This window comes from Neovison vison, chromosome 6, assembly GCF_020171115.1.
Source record: "Neovison vison isolate M4711 chromosome 6, ASM_NN_V1, whole genome shotgun sequence".
Taxonomy (NCBI): Eukaryota; Metazoa; Chordata; class Mammalia; order Carnivora; family Mustelidae; genus Neogale; species Neogale vison.
This window is the reverse complement of record NC_058096.1, coordinates 67240001-67255442: the sequence shown is the minus strand read 5'-3', so window position 1 is coordinate 67255442 and position 15442 is coordinate 67240001. Positions and strand designations below refer to the sequence as shown.

The 15442-nt window shown below is 35.4% G+C and overlaps 1 protein-coding gene and 1 non-coding gene across 7 annotated transcripts in view; both read right to left on the bottom strand.

Moving 5' to 3' along the window:
- STXBP5L (syntaxin binding protein 5L) overlaps positions 1-15442 on the bottom strand; it is a 415834-nt gene that overhangs the window by 232947 nt on the left and 167445 nt on the right. For all 6 annotated transcript variants that reach the window (XM_044251475.1, XM_044251473.1, XM_044251477.1 and 3 more), the window contains exon 7: positions 6161-6224. In XM_044251475.1, the coding sequence (XP_044107410.1) occupies positions 6161-6224 (64 nt within the window). The remainder of the gene's footprint in view (positions 1-6160; positions 6225-15442) is intronic.
- On the bottom strand, positions 2701-2807 carry LOC122911021. Its single transcript, XR_006385363.1, has one exon. It is a non-coding gene; the product is annotated as a U6 spliceosomal RNA (small nuclear RNA).

Here is a 15442-nt window from a genome sequence, read left to right as displayed (position 1 = left end):
TACAAATGCATTTTCAAGTGTTTTTAAAGTGTATTTATTTTTCTGCAATTTTTCTTTAAAAAAATCATGGCTTCAAGAACTTTCCATATCAGCACAGCATTCTACAGTGTGAATATATTTGCCTTCATTTATTCAATTTTCTATTCTTTGAACTTTAGGCTGTTTTCAATATTTTATCCCCTTGATCATATAAATAGGATAGACATCTGAAATGAATTTTCCAAATCATAATGAATATATGTTTTAAATGGTGATAATGCCAAATTGCCTATACGGTTTATATACCTACTACTGCTGTATCTAGATATCCATTTCTCAATTATTAATATTTTCCTTTTACCTGATATTATTAATTTTTTAATATTTTGCCAGTATAATATAGAAAAAATAGGATAATGCATTTCCCTAGTAATAATTAGTAAGGTCATTTCCTCCACTTAGCAGTCAAACCCGACTGTCTAGAGGTAAGAGGCAACCACATCTTCAACTCATACAATTATCTTTTCTAGTAGTCTTACTCCCATATTTCTAAATATCTTGGTATTTCCATTTCATGATATGTTAATTAGACATTATCTACTGATTTCCTATTAGGAAAGATGAGGATTTAGTATAAGTTTCTTATATAATTTGCATGTTTATTATTTGCCTACTCTATATACTCTATATGTAAGCAAATATCTCCCAACTTCTTGCCTGTCTCTTATCTTGTCTTGTTATGGTATACTCCTTAAAGCTTTTAGTTTATGTCTTGTCCAAGGATACCCTACTTCAAAGTAAAAACTCATTTACTATAGTTTCTTCTAAAACTTTCTGAGTTGTGATTTTAACATTTACATATCTTATCCATCTGGAATTTATTTCTGTGAATGGTGTAAGGTAGAGACCATATACCTTTTTTCAAAATAGCCAGTTGTTCAACACCATTTATTCAAGTTTATTATGTCCTAAATCATCTTCTCTAAAATCCAAAAATTACACCAAATGTCTGAATCATTTCTGGAATATCCATTTAGATCTACTGGTAATTTTTATCCCCTTGTTCCAATTGACAATGTACTGTATTTCTTCTAAATGATAGCCAAATTATGGAAAGAACCCAAATGTCCATCAACTGATAAATGAATAAAGATTACACACACACACACACACACACACACACACAGGAATATTACTCAGCCAAAAAAAAGAATGAGATCTTGCCATTTGCAATGATGTGGATGGAACTAGAGAGTATTAGCGAAATGTCAGACAGAGAAAGACAAATACTATATTATTTCACTCATATGTGGAACTTAAGAAACAAAACAGATGAATGGGGTGGGCGGGGGGGAAGAGAGGCAAACCAGAAAAACAGATTCTTAGCTATAGAGAACAAACTGAGGGTTACTTCCCTAGAAGGGAGGTGGGTGGGGGATGGTTTAAATGGGTGATGAGTATTAAGGAGGGTACTTGCTGTGATGAGTATTGGGTGTTGTATGTAAGTGATGAATTACTAAATACTACACCTCAAATTAATATTACACTGTTAACTAACTGGAATTTAAATAAAAACTTGGGGAAAATAAATAAATAAATAAATAATGCCTTAGGGGCACCTGGGTGGCTCAGTGGGTTAAGCCTCTGCCTTCCACGCAGGTCATGATCTCAGAGTCTTGGGATCAAACCCTGCATTGGGCTGTCTGCTCAGCAGGGAGACTGTTCCCCTTCTCTCTGCCTGCCTCTCTGCCTATTTGTGATCTCTCTCTCTCTATGAAATAAATAACAAAAAATCTTAAAAATTTTTTTAAAAAATGCCTTAAAATATTTGCTTTTTAAAAAATTTAGTTACTTATTTTTTCTTAATTAAAGTATAATATATAGCTTATATTAGTTTCAGGTATGGAATATGTATAATTCAACAATTCTATACATTATTCAATGCTCATCAAGGTAAGTGTGTTCTTGATCCCATTTATCTATTCCACTCCTGTCCCCAACCTTCTCCTCTGTGGCAACCACAGATTTGTTCTCTATAATTAAGAGTCTAGGTTTTTGCTTGTGTCATTGTTCACTTGTTTTGTTTCATAAATTCCACAATGTGAGTGAAATCATATTATATCTGTCTTTCTCTTATTTCACTAAGCATTATACCCTCCAGATTCATCCATATTGTTGCAAATGGCAAGATCTCATTCTTTTTTATGGCTTAGTACTACTCCAATGTACTGAGTACTACTCCACTACTCCACATCTTCTTTATCCATTCATCTGTGTATGGACACATGGCTTGCTATCATGTTGGTTATTGTAAATAATGCTGCAATAAACATGGGGCTGTATATATCTTTTCAAACAAGTGTGGTTTTTTGTTTTTTGTTTTTGTTTTGTTTTGTTTTGTTTTGATAAATATCCAACAGTGTTATTACTGGATCATATGGCTTATTTCCATTTTTAATTTTTTGAGAAACTACTATTTTTCACAGTGGCTATATCAATTTGCATTCCCACCATCAGTGAATAAAGCTGGAGGTATCACAATCCCAGAATTCAAGATACACTACAAAGCTGTAGTAATTAAAACAGTATGATACTAACACAAGAACAGACATATAGATCAATGAACAGAACAGAGTCCAGAAATAAACCTATGCTTATGTGGTCAATTAATCTATGATAAAAGAGGTAATAATACACAATAGTAAAAAGATAGTCTCTTCAACAAATGGTCCTTGGAAAACTAATTTGCATGTCATCCTTGTCCAGGAGCCATGTTAATTTTCTTTCTATCATTCCAATTTTAGTATATGTGCTGCCATTGTAAGCATTGGGAAAACTAAATGGCTACGTGCAAAAGAATGAACCTGGACCACATTTTTATACTATACACAAAAATAAACTCAAAATGGATTAAAGACCTAAATGTGAGATCTGAAATCAAAACTCCTAGAAGAAAACATTAGCAGTAATTTAATTTCTTTGAAATTAGCTATAGAAATGTTTTTCTAGATAAGTCTCTTCAAGCAAGGAAAACAAAAGCAAAATTAAGCTATTGGGAGTATATCCAATACCCCTTGTACAAGAGGGCCTGGGTGGCTCAGTCCATTAAGCATCTAAATCTTGTTTTTTTCAGCTTAAGTCATGATCTCATGGGTCATGGAATCCAGCCAGGGTGGGGCTCTGCACTCAACAGAGTTTGCTTAAAAGATTCTCTCCCTCTGCCCCTCCCTCTCACTCACACTCATGCTCCCTCTCTTTAAAATAAATAAATAAGTCTTTTATTTTTTTAAGATTTTATTTATTTGAGAGAGAAACAGAGAGCACAATCGGGGTGGGGGGGTTAGATGGAGAAGCAGACTCCCTGCTGAGCAGGAAGAGTGATGATTTTGGGCTCAATCCCAGGATCCTGAGATTATGACCTAAACTGAAGGCAGAAGCCAATGGACTGAGCCACTTATGTAACCCATAAATAAATAAAACTTAAAAAAAAAAAATAGCTGGGCACCTGGATGGCTCAGTTGGTTAAGTAACTGCCTCTACCTCAAGTCATGATCCTGGAGTCCTGGGATTGAGTCCTGCATTGGGCTCCCTAATAGGCAGGGACTTGGATTCTCCCTCTGACCCTCTCCCCTCTCATGTTCAATCTCTCTCTCTCTCAAAACAATAAATAAAATCTTAAAAAAAAAAAAAAAAACTTTTGTACCATGGAGAAAACCATTAACAAAACAAAAAGGCTACCTACTGAATGAGAGAAGATATTTACTAATGGTTTATCCAATAAGGGGTTAGTATCCAAAACATATTAAGAACTGATACATGTGTTGGAGAGGATGTGGAGAAAGGGGAACCCTCTTACACTGTTGGTGGGAATGCAAGTTGGTGCAGCCTCTTTGGAGAACAGTGTGGAGATTCCTCAAGAAATTAAAAATAGAACTTCCCTATGACCCTGCAATTGCACTCCTGGGTATTTACCCCAAAGACACAGATGTCGTGAAAAGAAGGGCCATCTGTACCCCAATGTTTATAGCAGCAATGGCCACAGTCGCCAAACTATGGAAAGAACCAAGATGCCCTTCAATGGATGAATGGATAAGGAAGATGTGGTCCATATACACTATGGAGTATTATGCCTCCATCAGAAAGGATGAATATCCAACTTTTGTAGCAACATGGACGGGACTGGAAGAGATTATGCTGAGTGAAATAAGTCAAGCAGAGAGAGTCAATTATCATATGGTTTCACTTATTTGTGGAGCATAACAAATAGCATGGAGGACAAGGGGCGTTAGAGAGGAGTAGGGAATTTGGGTAAATTGGAAGGGGAGGTGAACCATGAGAGACTATGGACTCTGAAAAACAGTCTGAGGGGTTTGAAGTGGCGGGGGGTGGGAGGTTGGGGTACCAGGTGGTGGGTATTATAGAGGACACGGCTTGCATGGAGCACTAGGTGTGGTGAAAAAATAATGAATAATGTTTTTCTGAAAATAAATAAATTGGAAAAAAAAAAAAAGAACTGATACAACACCAAAAAACCCAAATAATCCAATTAAAATATGGATGGAAGACCTGAATAGACATTTTTCCAAAGATACACAGGTGAAACACACACATGAAAAGATGCTCAACATCACTGATAATCAGGGAAATGCAAATCAAAACCACAATGAGATGTCACCTTACACCTGTCAGAATGGTTAACATCAAAAACACAAGAAATAACAATTGTTGGTGAGGATGTAGAGAAAAACATTTTCTCTTTCTTAAGAATTTTATTTTCTTTATTTTTATTTTTTGTTTTTTTTTTAAGAATTTTTATTTATTTATTTGACAAAGAAAGCACAAGCTGGTGGAGTAGCATGTAAAGGCAAAGAGAGAGGGAGAGCATGCTCCCCAGTGAGCAAGGAGGCAGATGTGGGGCTCTATCCTGGGACCCTGGGATCATATCCTGAACTGAAGGCAATTGCTTAACCAACTGAGCCTCCCTGGTGCCCCTATTTTATTTTTTTTTAAAGATTTTATTTATTTATTCATGAGACAGAAAGACAGAGAGAGAGAGAGACAGATGCAGAGAAAGAAGCAGGTTTCCCATGGAACAGGAAGCCCAATGCAGACTCTGATCCTAGAACTCTGGGATCATGACCAGAGCTAAAGGCAGTTGCTTAACCGGTTGAGCCACCCAGGCACACTTTTCTTATGAATTTCAGAATCATTTCCTTAAAAATAAGTAAATTCTGATGACAGATTAGAATAACACTGTTTTGGAGGGGAGGGGGGTAGAGGGTTGCATGAGCCTGGTGGTGGGTATTACAGAGGGTATGTATTGTATGGAGCACTGGCTGTGGTGCATAAACAATGAATTTTGGAACACTTAAAAGAAATAAAATAAAATAATATAATAAAATTTCACTCTATTTAAAAGTTTAAAACAAAACAAAAGACTGTATTTATGTAACAATTTGAATAAATTCAATGTTCTTTCTATTACCACTAGGCAGACTTGACTTTCAGGCTCAGTATTTATTAGGCAAATTGAGTTTTTATCATTTAAAAATAAGCAAAGAAGTAAATCTATGCTAACTAATTTACTCAGGTGTTTTCTATGGTGCTTAGCTAAAAATAAACAAAGAGGCTACGCTTATGGTGATAATGATGCTTTAGATCTTTTCATATTATCAACTTTGTTTCCTCATCATCAAAAGAAAATTATGAATAATCCAAATGAATAAGGATTATTTCTATAATCTCAGAAAATTTTCTATATAATTACCTATTTATAAAATCATGATTGGCTAATTTATGATTATTTTATATTGGCCATTTATCATTACCAAAACTGAATAGCAAAGGCCAATGATTAATGATATTGATAAATATATTGTTAAACTCCAGCATAGAACATTTGAAAACTCAAGTTGTTTCACAAATTCCATACTTTCCCCAAAATTCTAGAATTAAATAAGAACTTTAGCTCTAGGTAAAAATAAAGACTTAATTTGGGACCATTATTAGTGTGAATAATTCATTTATTCATTATTTGCTCATTCATTCAACATATTTTAATTTTAGAAAACGCTGAATGCTTTGAACTGTGCTACAAGTTAGGTACAAAATAATATTAAGAAACACCTTCATTCAAGAATGAGGAAAATAAATGCAAGAATAATGGCATTGTAATACTCACTTTCCCTTCATCTCTTGGGCTATCACTTAAATGTACAACTGGACCTGGATGAGTCTTCGTGGATCTGTTAAATCAATTCAAAATAGTAATTAAAAAATAAAAATTAAAATACCTTACCACTATAGACTGGAACAAAGAAATTACACTGGAGCACACTCGCAATATTCTGAGGTTTAAACTTAGATTAATTTGAATTTTGTTTTTTTTTTCTTTAAGACTACTTTTCTTTCTCTTATTAACTCTATTAAAGCAGGTATAATTTTTTAAAATCAGGTTTAAGAACATATATCCACATAACAACAAGATTCTTCATTTTTATAACATAAAAATTATATAGTTAAAGAGACAATATTAATAATGAAAGTGATATTTTAGATCTTTCCATGTTATCAACTTTGTTTATCATTATCAAAGAAAAATTGTTAATAGTCAAGATGAATTATGTCTTTTCATCAAATTATGAATTTATGAATTGGTATTTATGTTTGTTGCCAAATCTAAGCCTCTGAAAATTTGAAACTGATCTTATACAAAGAAATCTTATATGGCCACAAGGCTAATGCTATTAGTCTGTTTCAACCAAATTGCAAAGTATATAACTGATTTATAACTTCCTTTGATAAAAAACCTCTGATTTTTCTCCTAAGAAAAGTACAATAGTTCCTTTGATTTACAGATACTCTCTCTAGTGATAGCCAATGCACAGAAAACTGACAAAGTGGGGAATCCTAGTTTGCAGGTTATGTCTCATTTATGTGTTAATCAATAACAGGGTAATCAATAACAGATAACTATGTGTCTAAGTGTATATTGTTAAAAGGACCTGTGCTCTGTAAATCTGACTTTAAATTTATTCTACTCCAGTGCTCGCTTCAGCAACACATACTAAATTTATTCTACTCTGATATCTGGCATGTTTCTTTTATATTTCCTACTTTAATATATCATTGTTGAGTATTATGCCATGTTAAATACAATATGACCTGATATGACCATGTATTTATTATTCATTTTCCACATCCTTTCTTCAACGGTCTAAATATGCCAGATTAACCCTATTATGATTATATTGACAGTTATAATTTATTTCTTTTAAGAATAATTTATTTCTTATGCATATATGAACATCATCAAAGATTCTTCATAAAACAGTAAAGATGAATAAATTTTAAAACTTTTTGGGAACAGAAAAATGTCACAAATTAAATAACTCCAGGTTTCCCAGATACTAACTCCCCACAGAGACTCAGAGGAATAAATACAGACTTATTAGATATTTTCTTAATGGTTTTATCCTGAATTTTCTTATCTAAAAATGGAGATAGTAGTACTAATCCTACTGAATAATTATGAGGATTACAATATTTATATATAATACCTAATATAATGTCAAAACATAGTAAGTACTCAATGAATAGTATGTATTATGACTGTTGTAAATCACTGGAGTAATTGGAAACAAATACTATCTGCATTATAAATGCCGTGTTTTATTAGAGTAAAGTGCCTCTCATAAGGAACAGTGTCCTTCAATTATCCCTTGGAAACTAATAATATCCAAAAAACTACAAATTCCTGTTTCTTGGTATGACTGGAAGAACAAATGCCAAAGTGAACTCCATGATAAGCTAATGAATATATAAGGTATTTCACATAAAGAGTGTTACATATCAAAAAGTTTGAGAAACCCTTAATTAAATATTTTTTTTATTCTTCTTCAAAGCTTCTTAGAGTCATAATATGCAGTAAATACTCACTGAAATATATTTTGAGAAACACTAGTTAGACCAAATGCAAAACTCTTATTTAGACTCTCAGTTTGTAAAACACTCAAGTTCAGAAAATAATTTAGCATTAAACTTCAGTTATTTGTATTGACTTTTTCAGACTTCAGAAGATATATTATATGTTGTTTAAAAAAAAATTCCAAACTTACAAGACACTAATAGTTAACTGAAAAAAATCTCTTATTTTACTGCCTAAATGTAATGACTACTAACATTTTGATACATTTTTTTCTGACTTTCCCCTTGACATTATACTTCCAAAAACCATCAAGCATTCCTTGAAAGACTTATGGCCATTAGAAACTGACTTAAAAAACATTGGTGTACTCTGGATTCTATAAATTCTACAAAAATTATTTTAGATAGACTGATCAAATGAGCTTAAAATCATATGATATCCATCTAAATAATGCCCAATAATTCTTCTAGGTATCCCTCTTTATCTCTATTCTTCTCATTTACCATAATAGCTTCTTAATAGTTTCTTTTATGGGCCTTCTTTCTCTTCTTTATCTTAAATACTGGTATTCCTTTGTACTCTATCCTAGTCTGTCATCTATTCCCATATCATATGTGGTCATGAATTCAAGAGCACACAGAAGCCAGGCAGATGCAAATGAAATGTAAATGAAACAAATATGCTGAATGAGAGCTGTAGCAAACTGGATAGCACATTATCCAACTACAAAAGGAAAACTGTTACTCAGTTCCAGGGGGTTACTGACTGTCATGCAATAAGGAGCTAGAATTGTCTCATTAGGAATTTTCATGAAAATCTGGAAATCCAAATTATTATTGCTCTCTAATACTAGAACTTAGAACATATTTAAATACTCTGATAGCCAAATAAAACATATATGTGAGTGAGAATTGGTTGACTGTCTACTAGTTTGCTACTTGTTTTCCATGCACTTTTCATGCACAATTTCCTCTTTTCAATGACCATAAATTCTATCTCATTACCTTCAGATCCATATTTCCCACTTCCTACCACTTTCCCATACCAATTCCATTTGAATGTCATATAAACAAATACAACTCAACCTACCTAAAACTGAAGTCATTAATTTTTTTTCCCAGCTTACTCAATCTCCTGCTTTCTTTCACTAAATGACACCCTTATCCACATAGTTGCAAAAGTCTACACCTGGGGGTCTCTCTTAATTCTCTATTGTTATGTCTCCCCATAATACCCAACTCTTGCCTCTTCTGTCTTCTACGTATTTATGTCAGTTTATCTCCAATCCTAAATCAATGATAATGTTTGCCAAGAATATAGTCTTTTCTCTCATTTTTTTATTAAATTGATTTATTTATTTTCAGAAAAACAGTATTCATTATTTTTTCACCACACCCAGTGCTCCATGCAATCCGTGCCCTCTATAATACCCACCACCTGGTACCCAAACCGCCCACCCCCCGCCACTTCAAACCCCTCAAGATTGTTTTTAAGAGTCCATAGTCTCTCATGATTCACCTCCCCTTCCAATTTACCCCAACTCCCTTCTCCTCTCTAATACCCCTTGTCCTCCATGCTATTTGTTATGCTCCACAAATAAGTGAAACCATATGATAATTGACTCTCTCTGCTTGACTTATTTCACTCAGCATAATCTCTTCCAGTCCCGTCCATGTTGCTACAAAAGTTGGGTATTCATCCTTTCTGATGGAGGCATAATACTCCATAGTGTATATGGACCACATCTTCCTTATCCATTTGTCCATTGAAGGGCATCTTGGTTCTTTCCACAGTTTGGCGACCATGGCCATTGCTGCTATAAACATTGGGGGTACAGATGGCCCTCCTTTTCATGACAACTGTATCTTTGGGGTAAATACCCAGGAGTGCAATTGCAGGGTCATAGGGAAGTTCTATTTTTAATTTCTTGAGGAATCTCCACACTGTTCTCCAAAGAGGCTGCACCAACTTGCATTCTCACCAACAGTGTAAGGGGGTTCCCCTTTCTCCACATCCTCTCTAACACATGTTGTTTCCTATTTTGTTAATTTTGGCCATTCTAACTGGTGTAAGGTGGTATCTCAATGTGGTTTTAATTTGAATCTCCCTGAGGGCTAGTGATGATGAACATTTTTTCATGTGTCTGATAGCCATTTGTATGTCTTCATTGGAGAAGTGTCTATTCATATCTTCTGCCCATTTTTTGATATGTTTGCCTGTTTCGTGTGTGTTGAGTTTGAGGAGTTCATTATAGATCCTGGATATAAACCTTTTGTCTGTACAGTCATTTGCAAATATCTTCTCCCATTCCGTGGGTTGACTCTTTGTTTTTTTGACTGTTTCCTTTGCTGTGCAGAAGCTTTTGATTTTGATGAGGTCACAAAAGTTTATTTTTGCTTTTGTTTCCTTTGCCTTTGGAGACATATCTTGAAAGAATTTGCTGTGACTGATATCGAAGAGATTACTGCCCATGTCTCCTCTAGGAGTCTGATGGATTCCTGTCTCACGTTGAGGGCTTTTATCTATTTTGAGTTTATCTTTGTGTATGGTGTAAGAGAATGGTCAAGTTTCATTCTTCTATATATAGCTGTCCAGTTTTCCCAGCACCATTTATTGAAGAGACTGTCTTTTCCACTGTATATTTTTTCCTGCTTTGTCGAAGATTAATTGACCATAGAGTTGAGGGTCCATATCTGGGCTCTCTACTCTGTTCCACTGGTCTATGTGTCTTTTTTTATGCTAGTACCATGCTGTCTTGGTGATCACAGCTTTGTAATAAAGCTTGAAATCAGGTAACATGATGCCCCCAGTTTTATTTTTGTTTTTCAACATTTCCTTAGCAATTTGGGGTCTCTTCTGATTCCATACAAATTTTTGGATTATTTGCTCCAGCTCTTTGAAGAATACAGGTGGAATTTTGAACAGAATGGCATTAGAAGTATAGATTGCTCTAGGCAGTATAGACATTTTAACAATGTTTATTCTTCTGATCCATGAACATGGAATGGTCTTCCATCTTTTTGTGTCTTCTTCAATTTCTTTCATGAGTGTTCTGTAGTTCCTCAAGTACAGATCCTTTACTTCTTTTGTTAGATTTATTCCCAGGTATCTTATGGCTCTTGGTGCTATAGCAAATGGAATCAATTCTCTAATTTCCCTTTCTGTATTTTCATTGTTAGTGTATACGAAAGCCACTGATTTCTGTACATTGACTTTGTATCTTGCCACGTTGCTGAATTGCTATATGAGTTCTAGTAGTTTGGGTGTGGAGTCTTTTGGGTTTTCCATATAAAAAATCATGTCATCTGCGAAGAGAGAGAGTTTGACTTCTTCATTGCCAATTTGGATACCTTTTATTTCTCTTTGTTGTCTGATTGCTGTTTCTAGGACTTCTAATACTATGTTGAACAAGAGTGGTGAAAGTGGGCATCCTTGTCTTGTTCCCGATCTCAACGGGAAGGCTGCAAGCTTTTTCCCTTTGAGGATGATATTTGCTGTGGGTCATTCATAGATAGATTTGATGAAGTTAAGGAATGTTCCCTCTATCCCTATACTTTGAAGCATTTTAATCAGGAATGGATGCTGGATTTTGTCTAATGCTTTTTCTGCATCAAGTGAGAGGACCATGTGGCTCTTCTCTCATCTCATATTAATTTGTTGTATCACATTGATTGATTTGCGAATGTTGAACCATCCTTGTAGCCCAGGGATGAATCCCACCTGGTCATGGTGGATAATCTTTTTAATGTGCTGTTGGATCCTGTTGGCTAGGATCTTGTTGAGAATCTTAGCATCCGTATTCATCAGTGATATTGGTCTGAAATTCTCCTTTTTGGTAGGGTCTTTGCCTGGTTTGGGGATCAGGGTAATGCTGGCTTCATAGAAAGAGTCAGGAAGTTTTCCTTCTGCTTCAATTTTTTGAAACAGCTTCAGGAGAATAGGTGTTATTTCTTCTTTAAAAGTTTGGTAGAATTCCCCAGGGAATCCATCAGGTCCAGGGCTCTTGTTTTTTGGGAGGTTTTTGATCATTGCTTCAATCTCATTACTAGGTCTTGGTCTATTCAGGTTGTCAATTTCTTCCTGGTTCAATTTTGGGAGTTTATAGTTTTCCAGGAATTCATTCATTTCATCTAGGTTGTTAAGCTTATTGGCATATAACTGTTGATAATAACTTCTGATGATTGTTTCTACTTCCTTGGTGTTCGTTGTGATCTCTCCCTTTTCATTCATAATTTTATGAATTTGGGCTTTCTCTCTTTTCTTTTGGATTAGTGTGGCCAATGGTTTATCAATCTTATTGATTCTTTCAAAAAACCAGCTTCTAGTTTCATTGATACGTTCTACTGTATCTCTGGTTTCTACTTCATTGATCTCAGCTCTAATCTTGATGATTTCCCTTCTTGTGTGTGGAGTTGGTTTGATTTGTTGTTGATTGTCCAGTTCTTTAAGGTGTCGAGACAGCTGGTGTATTCTGGATTTTTCAATTTTTTTGAGCGACGCTTGGATGGCTATGTATTTCCCCCTTAGGACCACCTTTGTTGTATCCCATAGGTTTTGGACCAAAGTGTCTTCATTCTCATTGGTTTCCATGAATTATTTCAGTTCTTCTTTGATCTCCTGGTTGATCCAGCATTCTTAAGCAAGGTGGCTTTTAGCTTCCAGGTGTTTGAGTACCTTCTGAACTTTTCCTTGTGATTGAGCTCCAGTTTCAAAGCATTGTGATCTGAGAATATGCAGGGAATAATCTCAGTCTTTTGGTATCGGCTGAGTCCTGATTTGTGACCCAGTATGTGGTCTATTCTGGAGAAGGTTCCGTGTGCACTTGAGAAGAATGAGTATTCTGTTGTATAAGGGTAGAATGTTCTGTATATATCTATGAGGTCCATTTGTTCCAATGTGTCATTCAATGCTCGTTTCTTTATTGATTTTCTGATTGTCTATTTCTGAGAGAGACGTGTTAAGATCTCCTACGATTAGTGTATTCATATCAATATGACTCTTTATCTTGATTAACGGTTTTTTTAAGTAATTGGCTGCTCCCATATTGGAAGCATAGATATTTACAATTGTTAGATCATCTTGGTGGATAGTCCCTTTAAGGATTATGTAGTGTCCTTCTGTATCTCTGACTACAGTCTTTAGTTTAAAGTCTAATTTATCTGATATGAGAATCGCTACCCCAGCCTTCTTTTGAGGCCCATTGGCATGAAAGATGCTTTTCCATTCCTTCACTTTCAGTTTGGGTGTATCTTTAGGTTCAAAATGGGTCTCTTGTAGACAACATATGGATGGGTCCTGTCGTTTTATCCAATCTGCAACCCTGTGCTGTTTTATGGGCACATTTAGGCCATTCACATTGAGAGTGATTATTGATATGTTTTTATTGACATAGAGTCACCTTTGAAGTCTTTCTTTCTGTAGACTGTCTCTATATTTCTGTTCAATGCTATTCTTAGGATTTTTCCTCTTTTATAAGACCCCCCTTAATATTTCCTGCAGTGTTGGCTTGGTGGTTGCATAGTCTTTTAAGCCTTGCCAGTCTTGGAAACTCTTTATTTCTCCATCCATTTTGAATGTCAGTCTTGCTGGATAAAGTATTCTTGGCTGCATGTTCTTCTCATTTAGTGCCCTGAATATATCTTTTCTGGCTTGCCAGGTCTCTGTGGACAGGTCTGACATTATTCTGATGGGCTTCCCTCTGTAAGTAAGGAGCCTCTTTGCCCTGGCAGCTTTCAAGAGATTATACCTACAATTATAATTCCTCAATTTGACTATCAGGTGTCGTGATATTTTTTTGGAATGTATAATCTTGGATGGAGACCATTCAACCTCTAGTACATGGACGCTGGTTCCATTCTCAAGATTGGGAAAATTTTCATGAAGGACTTGTTCCACTTTATCTTCTAGACTTCTTTCTTTCTCCTCCCCTTCAGGGATTCCAATAATTCTGACGCTGGACACTTCATGGCATTGTTTATTTCCCTGATTCTGTTTTCGTGGTTTCTAAGCTGTTTGTTCCAGGCTTCCTCCTGATCCTTTCTCTCTATCTGTTTATCCTCCAGATCACTAATTCTATCTTCTGTCTCAGTTACCCCAGCTTTGAGAGAGTTTAGATTAGATTGGAACTCATTGAGAGCATTGTGAACCTCTTCCCTGGTAGCTTTAAGCTCTGCCCTAACATTGTGAACATCCTGTCTGTTCGCTTTCAGTTTGGCCCTAATCAATTCCATTTGGTCATCCATGGCTTTCTCCAACCTAGCTATTGCCTGGATAATTGTTAGCCTGAATTTTCTTTCCGACATATTGTCTATGTTGATAGCCATTAGCTCTGTTGCAGAAGGTCCATCCTCTGTATTTTTCTTCTGTTGGGCATTCCTCCTCCTAGTCATTTTGGTGGGAGATGACTGAACAGATGTAGCTGGATGTATCAACTCTGGTGCAGTCAAGGTGCACCCTGGAACACTTCTGAGAAATCAGGATTCCCCACCCAAACGAGAGACAAAAGAAAAGAAAAAGAGAGAGAGAGAGAGAGAGACAGGAAAGAAAGGGAAGATGAAAGAGAAGGTTCAGCCCAGATGGGCCCCAAGGTAAGATTTATGAAGTAGACAAACAAAAACAGACAAACAAAAAGACTGATACAAGTATATGACAAGAGAAAAAAATATATATATGCAAATAAAGGAAGAACCTCATCAAAAAGAAACTTCACACTTCTTCCACACTTCCACACTGGTGGAAGAAGAAGATGAGAGAGTGGTTATAAATTCTCAGTGTGTGCGAGGAAGGTTGTTTTGATTCTTCCTGGATGCATCTTGATATTTTTGTTAAAGGACTCAACTTTCCTAAGATAAAGGGGATTAAAAATTGATTTACCTATAGGGGTAGTATTGATTGGGGAAAGGGGATTACTTTGAAGTTTAACTCTATATGAATATTAGAGGATAAAAATAAAAAGGAATAAACTAGACTAAACTAAACTAAAATTTAAAAAGAGGAGTTCAAAAAATAAAAATGCAAAAGAAAAACATAGGTGTATGTATCAAAAAGCTCAGGTTAGAAGGGTATTATGGAATTTGATGTACTGTACAGCCGTGATGGTAAATAGGTTAAAAAAATGACCTATGTGTAAAAAAAAAAAAAGAACCAGAATAGTGGGAATGAGTGAAAAATAAAAATTTTCCTATGAAGTAGTGGTTGTTCTCTCGTAGTCCTTTTTTTTTTTCTCTCTCTCTCTTTTTTTTTTTTGTTTCTTGGTTTGTTTTCTCGGGGACGGGCCTGCCACGTGGGTTGTCAGTCAATGAGTTTCCTGAGTTAAGTCCTCCTGCCCCCCTCAAGGGGGTGGGCTCTAAGGAAACTGGTTTTTTTTCAGGCTTTTGTTCTCTGGCGGTTTTTATGTTTGTTCACTTTTTTTTCTCTCAGCTTGACCGCTTTTGATGGTTTTTGTAGTTTTAGAGGAAAACAAACCACACCCTGATCTCCCTCTCTGGGAGAAGCCTCAGTGTGGGGGCAGAGCTTAAATAAGTTACCCCTTGGCCA